Source organism: Gobio gobio (assembly GCF_949357685.1).
Source record: "Gobio gobio genome assembly, chromosome: 11".
Classification (NCBI taxonomy): Eukaryota; Metazoa; Chordata; class Actinopteri; order Cypriniformes; family Gobionidae; genus Gobio; species Gobio gobio.
The window spans coordinates 37,247,153-37,258,054 of NC_137104.1; the positions used below are offsets into that span (position 1 = coordinate 37,247,153).

Sequence of the window (10,902 nt, forward strand, 5' to 3'; positions counted from 1 at the left end):
CATTGACCAAAGCTAGTGCATCATGGGGCTCGGATAATAACAACAAAGGATCAAGACGGTAACGTTACTTCGATCATGCTTCAGTAATGGTGCTGTAACCGCTAAATACATTTGCATGATTGTCCAGATTTTCAGCGAAGACCTGACGACTTCTGTTAAATCTATCTGCAACAATGGATAAACAGAAGGGATTATACATTTTAAAATAGCTAATTGTCTCCTTCACTAAGTTTTTGTTTTCTTTTTCTAAAACGATTTTTATGGACTAGTTGTAGAAATAAATATTTTTTTTTTCAGCACGGAAAGCAGAATAATGCAGGCTTCCAACTCAAGCACAGAGCCAGAGTCACTCCAGGCTCCTTCTGCTGGAATGTCAACCACTCAGTCCAGCACAGCTGGAACATCCCAGACTGCACCTGCAAAAGCAAAAAGACTTTCGAAAAGGAAAGCTGATTCTCTTAAGGATGACAAAAGCAAAAAGAAAAAGAGAAAAACTGTCAAGCGAACTGTGAGACCAAATTACACTATCCAGGAGGGAGAGGACATGCTTTTGATTATCTCAAATATAAGCAGTGGTGACAGTATATGGAAGCCCAAGCGGAAGGGATGTAAGAAAAAAAAGGGAAACAAAAAAGGCAAGAGTAAAACCTCTGCTAACAAAACAACTAAAAAAGCACCAGTAAAAGTCCCCAAAGTCTCAGAAGAAACTGCTGATAAAAATGTTGACTTGGAGAGCGTGAATGCTGTTAGTTTTGACCACTGGGGTCAGAGTTTACCAATAGAGGTCCTGGTGAAAATCTTTCAGTTTGCTATTCACCAGGACGGAGCTGTTCCTTTTCTGTGTAGGTAAGTCCCGCACGCCCTATTTGTTCTATTCACTTTCTGTCCAGCCTTTATAACTGGCTACAGATACTATTTGCTATCTTTAAAAGGGTTGGCAGAGTTTGCCATCTATGGAATGGAGCTGCATCCTCTCCGGTCCTGTGGCGCAGTGTGTCCATTGGCTACTGCTGGATTGAACCCAGTAAGAGTCAATTACCTGGGACAGAACAGAAAATTAGGAACACTATAGACTGGCTAGCAGAAAACAGGTCAGTGGTGGAACCAAATAAAAGTATGTTATTTATTTTTAACCTGAAAGAACTTTTTGAAGTCATTTTTCCATGTTGTGTTATACATTGCAAAGCATCGTTTAAGTTGTGTTGTGTCCATTTCCTGCAGATTGTCTCAGCTGAGAGAATTCTCTCTTTGCCACTGGAAAAAACATGTTGACTATGTTGTTCAGGTAATAATAATTCATCTGCTGTGGAATTTTGTTTCTGATCATGTTTTGGGAGTGTTGTTCTGTATAATATATAATCGGGGTCTGTGCTCCGTTTTTCTAGAAAGTTGCACAATCATGCCCAAATCTTCATTCGCTCAAGCTGTCTTACTGCACGGGAATGACAGAAACAGCCTTCCAAAGCCTTGGCGCTGGCTGTCGATCATTAGAGATTATAAATGTGCAACACTCAGAGGTTTGTATGCAATTCTATTATTGTTTACTTCGATTTAAAGGAACTCACACCCCAAAATGAACATTTTATTCACTCATGTTATTCCAAACCTGTATGGCCTACTTTCTTCTGTGGACTACATATGGTTTCATATGGACCACTTTATGATACTTTGGTGAAATTTTTTTTTTTTTCGTCCTTGAAAACCTTCTGTCCATGTTCACTGTAGTTGCATGGAAAAGAGTGACCAGTATAGACACAATTTCTCACCTGGTATGAAGATCTGTTTCAGGTGATCTATTCACAAGTGGTCAGTCAAAACACATTGCTGTTTACACCTGGTAGTGACATATTTCAATAGGTGTGCTTGACTTCATTACAAGCACAATGTGGTCAAAAGTGTTTTTAACCTCCTTCAGATGTGGCGAAATTGGACGAATCACAAACAAATAAGGCAAAACAAATGACCTTAATGAGGGCACAGTCAAAGGACTTTGGAATTTTCTTTTTAATGTGAACTTTTCTTTTAAGAAGGTGACTCCTGGAGTACTCTTTGTACTTTATAGCAAGACCGTAACCATATCTTGAACATTGGGGGAATCCAAAGGTTTTTTTTCTTTTCTTCGAGGGGTGTTTTTATTTAAAGAAATTACATATTTAATGGATTAAAGGGATTTAAGGGAATAAAGAAGAAATAGGAATGGTAAAATATGTTCTAGATCTAATTATAGCCTCTATAGTTGTGAAGTAATCCATTTAAACTCTTTGCAAATGTTATTTTATTTAAAAATATGCACACATTCACTCTTGTTAGTGTCTAATATGTCAAATTTCCCGTCACATTCGGTTATTAATGACATTTAAATGATTGCAGATTTTCAATTAAAAATATCAAAAGTACATTTTAAAAGTTTAGTAGTTTGCATCACTGTATGTTACTGTGGGTCATTAAACGTATCCATCGTAAAACAGTTGTCAAATTTTAATTGTTTAGCTACTTATATCTTACCACGCACGCACACTTTCGCTGTAAAAACTAAGTGCCATGTTGAAATTCACACTCATCTTCAGTGAATATTAAGCCCCGCCTTCTTTGATCTGATTTGCCATCATTTTGACATTGATGAGCGCTATTAGATCGCTGAGGCAGACCAGCCTAAAAATGTAATTTTTTTTTAAATGTCTGCCATCTTAACAACAAACAGTGTGGTGTGTAATAGAGAGCAGCATTAAGAAATATCACATTTCAAATTTGGGGGGACAACATGGCCATTTCCAATTATTGGGGGAGACTTCAATGCCTATGGTTGTTACAGCCCTTCATTATAGTAGTATTCCACATCCATTATTTCTTTTTACTTTACAGAGCATGTTTCACTGATCCACTACATGCTACCCCTTATACCTGTTTTGTGTCCGTTTTTTTATATAGTTTAATGTTGATGGTCTGGTGTCTTTCCTTGAGGCGTACGGCAACCAAATAAAGAACATTTACTTCACACACAGTACCAAGAGTGACAAACTGCTCAGTACTTTGTCTGTAAGTTAAAATTAATCTTTTTTACTTAATGTGATCTAAGTTGTTACTGTATATCTGTTTGTTTCTGATGAGGGAAATATTTCTGAATTTAAAGAAAGGTTGCTGTTCTGAGCTCAGGCTTCTGGAGATCAACACTAAATTAGATGGAGGATACTGCCAGCTTCCCATCTGTATTCAGGCTTTGCAGATTGGATGCCCTAAACTTCAGGTATTAAACTAAAATGTGTTGTGATCTTGTACATGTACACAAACCAAATCGATATACATGAAAAAGTAGTGCAAAGGAGGTGACGTTTTGCTGTATTTTCTCAATTGACTGCACAGTTACTGTCCCTGTCCCAAATGGCACCTTAAACCCTCGCGGTCTTCCTACGAGTCCACAGTTTCATGACGTAACGCCACTTTGACTGTCGGGAAGAAGTCTGATGCGCAACCCGCACCAGTGTGGGCTCAGCAGAAGTGCGCATCGAGGGTGCATATTGACCGCAAAGGGGTCGCTCGCGAGCACCCTTCTGAGACCTAAAATGACAAATGGGACACCTTAAGGTCTCGTGGACTTAATGGGCACGCGGCAGCCATTGTAAGTCCAGAAGAATGAAAGTGCATATGAAGTGTGCCATTTGGGACAGGGCCACTGTTTGTCGATCTACAAAAAAACCTTTGAACACATTCAGTGTTCCCGCGGATCCTTAAATTATTACATTTGATTTCTAAAATTTAAGGGAGGTCTTAAATTTCTGTGACTTGGATATATCTGAATACTTCACCAAATTAATCTAATTAGTGTTATATGATTTTTATTCATCTTTATCTGTGGATTTGCTTGTTCACGTGACAATTTGTGGCATTTACGACAGCGTATTACGTAGTGTCTCCTGCATGCGAAAGAAAGAGAGAAGGAGAAGAAAATGGACAAATGTAAGCTCATTCATTATGTGTGTAAGAGTGTGCGATATGTATTGTGTATAATGACACATGGTTGCCGAGTAGATCGTTCTCTGGGATGCGTTTTCATGAAAATCGAATGTAAAGAGTTTTATCTCTAAAAACAAATTACGCTGACCACGAACCACGAACGCTGTGCTAAGTGAGCTGGTCGATAGGAATTATCGCAGCTTAGCACAGCGTTCGTGGCTCGACGTGTCGAGACTGTTTTCCAAGATGGCTCCTCTCTGTATACACACTAACAAGGCTCAAAATAGCCTCACACTAACACGGTAGCATAATGAGGGTCCCTACATGCAAACCGAAGCATTGAGAACTTTGTAAGTGTGCAAACAGTTTAATAAGAAGATACTTTATAAAGACAGAACATCACGCGTATACAGACAGGAGCCATCTTGGAAAACACGTCGAGCCACGAACGCTGTGCTAAGGTGCGATAATTCCTATCGACCAGCTCACTTAGCACAGCGTTCGTGGTTCGTGGTCAGCGTACCAGTATTTACATTCGATTTTCATGAAAACGCATCCCAGAGAACGATCTACTCGGTAACCATGTGTTAATTACCCCTAGGTTAATTTTTCACCGGAGTTGTGCTTTAAAAGAACCCTCCACTTTTTTTTGAAAAAAATCATTTTCTACCTCCCCTAGAGTTAAACAGTTGAGTTTTACTGTTTTTGAATCCATTCAGCCGATCTCCTAGCCTGACAAGCCAGACCCACATCAAGATTTTGGGTCTGGAAACTCACCATTAGCAGGGCTCAATCCGAGGGGCGGGATAAACGGTTGTCTTTCAAATTCCCTCTGCACGCAATTGGATAGCGCCATGAGAGCCACAACCAACCAGAACAAAGAAGAAGGTGAAGTGGAGCTAACATTAGTTGATAGATAAAACTATTAAACTTAGTATCCGGTCAGAACAACTCCGAACACGTCTTCTTTTCTTAAGAATGACTTCAGTGCTGTTCTTTGTCCTTTTCTCAAAGAAAAGCTTAACTCAAAGCCGATTCGAAAGACCGCTGTTCGCCAGCTTCTTTGTTTACAAGTAGGACGCAGAACCTCTGCAACTCTGCTGTGATGTGCCGTCATTATGTTAAGCCCGCCCACCGACTATACACGATGTGATTGGCCTGACCAGAGTTTGTTTTTTTCCAGCTCGCAGGTCTACCGAGAGTTGCTAGACTACACTCGCGGCAGATTAGATTTGCTGCCGCTAGGGTGCGTCTAGATTTCTAGGCTACCGATCTCCGGGTCTGGCGGTAGCACCTTTAGCATAGCTTAGCATTAGGGATGCAACAATACAGTCAGTCCACGGTTCAATACATACCTCGGTTTTTAACCACGGTTTTCGGTTCGGTTCAGTCCGGTTTGGTTCTGATGGCTTGTCACATCAGTTTTTTGCTATTCTATTCTTAAGCGACAGGAACAGCAAGAGGTTAAGGAGAAAAAATACTTTTTTTATTGCAATACTCTTTCTTTATTTTACTTAAAAGAATTGAAAAACCTTACTTAAACTTAACTTTACTTTAAAAAAAAAAACCTTGTACACATTCCTAGTGTATTGTATAATATAAAACACATATATATAAAGATTTACGCTAGGTGCGTTTACATGGAGCACTGTAATCGGTTTAAAAGTCCAATCCGAATAAAAATACTCCATATAAACACCTCAATCGGAATAAAAATGGCCAAACCGAATGAAATTGTAATCGGTTTGAGAGGGATGGGATAAACCTTTTCATGAACCGATCAAATGAAAAATTCCACCATGTAAACGATCTGATCCGATTACTTTGAGTGCACGTCTTTCTGTGACGTGATATACTGCGCTCACACCAGGCTAATGTTTACGAGAGGAAAGTTCATTTTTCTGAGGTATTAAACTTTTTATTTTGTAACATGTTATGAACATGATGTTGGAATAATGACACAGACATAGCCTGGCTACACCAACTCATCTTGACAGCGTTTGTCCTAGGCTTCAACTGCGCCTGACAGAATAATTTATTTTTCTGAGGTGATTCTTACACTTTACGACAAATAATAAATAGCTTTTATAAAACTGTATAAGTCCTGGTGGCCGTTGAGAGCTGCCATTTCAACGGGGAACATTCAAGCTGCTCTCTGTTTCTCGTTAGTTAAGTTGGCTATAAAAAAAAAAATAAACAACTGCTTCAAATTGGTTAAGTAACATTACCCACAGTCTACTTTAATTACTTTTGTTAATATTTATACCTTTGTGATTATGGTATCTTTCCTTAATCATCTGAAATATATATGTTTAGTACTAGTAATGATGCTGAGCACGTCTTGAATGCTTCATTCATGTTTCACCGTATATCCTATGTTTTTATTAATAATTTGAGTGCATTTTATTGTTAATTTTGTGTTTTTCAAAATAAATGAATTGAATTAATTTTTGATTCCGCATTCATCATTCACAGCTGTTGAAATAGCCATTGTATAGGACATAAATTAGGTTAAACTACTTCATGTCCGCCCACAGAAAAATAAATAAATATAAAAATTACCAACACAGAACTATTGATCCACGATACGTAACGAATCTGAGGCGGCAGACAAACTGTGTGCGCATGTCACAAAATGATTCCTACTAAGTCAGCACATGTAAACACCAGATCGGTTTAGATAACGTCTCATGTAAACAGTCCACCGAATCTTTAAATCGGAATGATTTTAATCGGAATGACAAAAAAGTGCGCATGTAAACGTGGCTACTGGCAGCTCAGAGCTGTACAGCAGCATTTAAGTATGAAATTGAATGAATAAATGTAAAAATAAAACACTACATAGACTTCACTATAAAATATACATTGATTCTTAGCTACTGTATTAGTTTTTCAGTCAAGAGCAGTGAGTGATTTTCTCTTTGTCTTTTGTTGTTGTATTAACATGAAAGGGATAGTTCACTCAAAAATGAAAATTCTCATCGAGAAATGAATACAGGTTTGGAACAATATTAGAGTGAGCAAATAAGGACATAATTTTAGAAGTGAACTGTCCCTTTAAAGGTCCCATGGCATGAAATTTTAATTTTATGGGGTTTTTCAACATTAATATGAGTTCCCCTAGCCTGAATATTGTCCCCAAGTGGCTAGAAATTTTGATCTGTGTAAACCGAGTTCTGGCTGTCTTTCTCTGCCTTTAAGAAAATTACAGCTCAGATGAGCTGATCTTGAATTTTCCTGTTATGACGTCATAACAGGAACAGTTACCTCCCTTTCCTTACTTGTAACTCGTTCATCTCGACAGCTGTAATGGTACATTACATGTGTTACAAAGTTGGAATTCAATAAGGAGGAAGACGGGCTCGGCGTGACTGGGACTCGTGTTTATTCAGAACTCTCAGATACAAACAAAATAAACTTGCGCTGACAGCGCTCTCACAACTCAGTAGTTACAATAACTTTGTTAGCAATCGCTCCATCTCTGGTCCATTGATGTCCAGTTCGTGAACGAATCGTTCTTTTGAACCGTTTTTTTTTTAGTGAACCGGTCGAACCAGTTCACAAAATCGGACTGAATCGTTCTAAACGGTTTGCGTCTTGAGTCAGCGCTGATCCATCATTTACTAAAGTTACTAACTTTCTGACATGAGTGACAATCCTAGAAATCCTAGACAATCCTAGACAAAAACTAGAAATAAACTAATAACCTGAAGTATATGCTAGTAACTACAACAGTTCATTGAACTGAGACGGGAACTCAGGTCCATCCATCTCTCTGGCAGGCTCGTGCCTGCTCGTGCCTCGTTAAACCACGCCCCCTCCGCTACAAGATCTGATACTCATTTCAAATGCAAAGATGTCAGCCAATCACAATAGTGGGTGTTTTTACTGAAGTCTCACAGCAGACACGCCCCTTGAAACAGGGCATTCAGCCAGAGGGCAAACATCAGTATATAGAAAAAATGCCTTTTATTTGTAAATTATGACATTTTATGATGTAAAAATCATACTAACAATATAAGTACACCTCAGAATACATTATAAAATAAAATAAAAAATCCATGCCATAGGACCTTTAAGGACAGCGTGTTCTCTAGGCTGCGCTGTCAATTTAAGACCTGCACATCTAATATACAGACACACGCCGATTTTACTTTCACTTTAGACATAACCGACTGTGTTTATGTTAACCATGTGTGTTTTTGACAGTATTAGCGCAGTAAGACGACTACTTAGTCCAGTAATCACGTGTTTGACAGGCGTTTAGTGCGCGCGCTCGGAAAAGCACATGTTAAAACAGTGCATAAGCACACGAATGAAATGTTTTACCGGCAAGGCTTTAAAACGCATGCAAATAAAACTTTTGTGATTGTGAATAACTATAGTGTTCCGTGAATATAACTCTACCACTAACGTGTGATGTGAATGTATGTCGCGTTGTTCAGTATATTGGGATGGAGGCAAATTATATAATTTGTAGAAAAATAATTAATTAAATGCAAAACCGGAAAAACCGCAATTCACAAGCGCGTATTGAACCGTGAATGCCGTACCAAACGGTTCAATATTATATTGAGAATTGTGGCATCCCTACTTGGCATAGATCATTGAATCTGATTAGACCGTTAGCATCTCGCTCAAAAATATGACCAAAGAGTTTCAATATTTTTCCTGTTTGAAACCACTCTTCTGTGGTTACATACCATGGGTGCAGCAGGCGCAATGATATTACGCAGCACCTGAAAATAGGTTAACTTCCGTCATCATAACCAACGTGACAACCTGCTTGCCTGGACTATTTTCAGGTGCTGCGTAATATCATTGCGCCGATGCACCCATGATACGGCAGCAAAATTCCTTGATTATTTGCGCAGGAATGAGAGTATAGTTCCTAGCCATATTGGCCTAGAAAATCGCAACTTTTCATTTTCCGTCGGTCTTAGTACACAATGTAACTACAGAAGAGTCACATTTTTTAATAGGAAAAATATCTAAACTCTTTGGTCATTTTTGAGCAAGCGAGATGCTAACGGTCTAATCAGATTCAATGATCTATGCTAAAAGTAACCCGGAGATCGGCTGAATGGATTCGAAAACGGTAAAACTCAACTGTTTAACTGTAGGGGAGTTGGAAAATAAGCCTATTTTCAAAAAAAGTGGAGTGTTCCTTTAAATCCACAATTGTTTTATATTGACTTGCTGTATAGTAGCCTATAGAGTATTTAATGCAATTACATCAGAAGTAACTGTAATTAAATTACAGAAAAATTAAGAGTAATCCCTTACTTTACTTTTTAAAGGGAAAAGTAATTGGATTACTTGGTAATTAATTACACCCAACAATGTGTTCTAGTATGCAGTTCAGAAATCAGCAAGTGACTATAAAATCTAATAGCATTATTTATGTAATTGTAAATGCAGTGTAAATATATTAATGCCAGTTCTGATGACACTTCTGTGTCATCTCTGCACTGCAATGGTGGATTTTGTTGAATATGATTTCATTTGATTGGTAACAGCCCTATTCTGTTATAATTCTAATTGAATTCAATTTGTATGTTAGAATTTGACATAAAAGTTGATGCATACATCTAATATGTTTAGAAAAAAAGCCTTAATAAAAACCCCTTAATAAAAAAAATAATATTTCTGTCACTGCTGTGAACTGACCACCGCATAAAATATGAATAAAATTAATGTCTTCACGAGTCAGCTGTCCACAACAAGACTAAAGCAGCCATGGTACAGGCACAAAAACACACACCAAATATCATCTAATTATGATCAACAAAATCTTTGAAAATCGATATTGTCGATATTGCACACTCCTTAATGTACAGTATTCATTTTTATTTCTTCAGGTTTTAATTTTACCTTAAAAATGTGCAGCAACCCTGGCATTCCTGTAAGTTGGGGATAAGGAACTTTGTTCCTTGAGGGCTACTGTCCTGCTGAGTTTTGCTCAAACCCTAAAAAAAAAAACCTGAACCAGCTAACCAAGGTATTCAGGATTACTAGAAAGCTACAAGCAGGTGAGTTTTTATCAGGGTTGGAGCTCAACTTCGCAGGACATTGGCCCTCCAAGTCCAAAGTTGCCCATCCCTGTTCGAAGTGTTATTAATGGTGACAATGTAGAATGAGAATTTATACAAAAAATTGTACTACAAATATAAAATATCACAATCTTATTTTTTCTTCTTTTTAATGATTTTATAATTTAGACTTTTAGATTGATGAATGTCACTCCAGTTCCTAAAATGATCCGCAACACGCCCAGTTCAACGTCCGGTTTTCCCATGCTAGAGGAGCTGTGCATTGCCACTTCCTCTCACTCTTTCATGACGGACAGTGACCTGAACAATGTGCTGCATGGCTCCCCCCACCTGCGTGTGCTAGACCTGCGTGGTGCCTCCCGCATCTCAGCCACTGGCCTCTACGCACTGCCTTTTGAGAGTAAGTTTCAATTTTGAAATAACAAGAGAGGAAACATTGATGTACCTCACACAGTAGTGAACATGTAGTATTTGAACATGTAATAATAACAGTAGTGAACATGCTATGAATAACACATGGTTTGATGAACTTTCCCTATTTTTATTCTTATAGTTTATAGTATGGAAGGATTTGGTCGTACCTATGAAGTTTAGAGATGCAATAATATGCTACTTTTCCCTTAATTTGCTGTCCTGTCTTGTGTAGAACTGGAGTGTCTATATTGGGGCCTGTATTTCAATAGCAATACCATGGTAGCGTCCAAGAAAGGTGTACACATGCTTGCCCAGAAATGGAGCAGCACCCTCAGGGAGCTTGATTTGGCCAACCAGCCATTTTCAGAGGAAGATATGGAGATTGCGATGGGATGTCTTGCACATGGTGCTGGAGTTGATTTGTTTCGCTCCCTGAACCTCAGTGGTACAAAAATCACTTCATCTGCACTCAGGTAATGATTAC

The 10,902-nt window shown here is 38.4% G+C and overlaps 1 protein-coding gene across 1 annotated transcript in view; it reads left to right on the forward strand.

Annotated features, from left to right (window-relative positions):
- fbxl6 (F-box and leucine-rich repeat protein 6) overlaps positions 1 to 10,902 on the forward strand; it is an 11,462-nt gene continuing 560 nt past the window's right edge. The window contains exons 1-9 of the mRNA XM_079829016.1: positions 1 to 58; positions 298 to 846; positions 933 to 1,091; positions 1,222 to 1,285; positions 1,386 to 1,517; positions 2,929 to 3,036; positions 3,131 to 3,244; positions 10,173 to 10,404; positions 10,651 to 10,891. Of these exons, the coding sequence (XP_079685142.1) occupies positions 314 to 846; positions 933 to 1,091; positions 1,222 to 1,285; positions 1,386 to 1,517; positions 2,929 to 3,036; positions 3,131 to 3,244; positions 10,173 to 10,404; positions 10,651 to 10,891 (1,583 nt within the window). The 5' untranslated portion in view covers positions 1 to 58; positions 298 to 313. The remainder of the gene's footprint in view (positions 59 to 297; positions 847 to 932; positions 1,092 to 1,221; positions 1,286 to 1,385; positions 1,518 to 2,928; positions 3,037 to 3,130; positions 3,245 to 10,172; positions 10,405 to 10,650; positions 10,892 to 10,902) is intronic.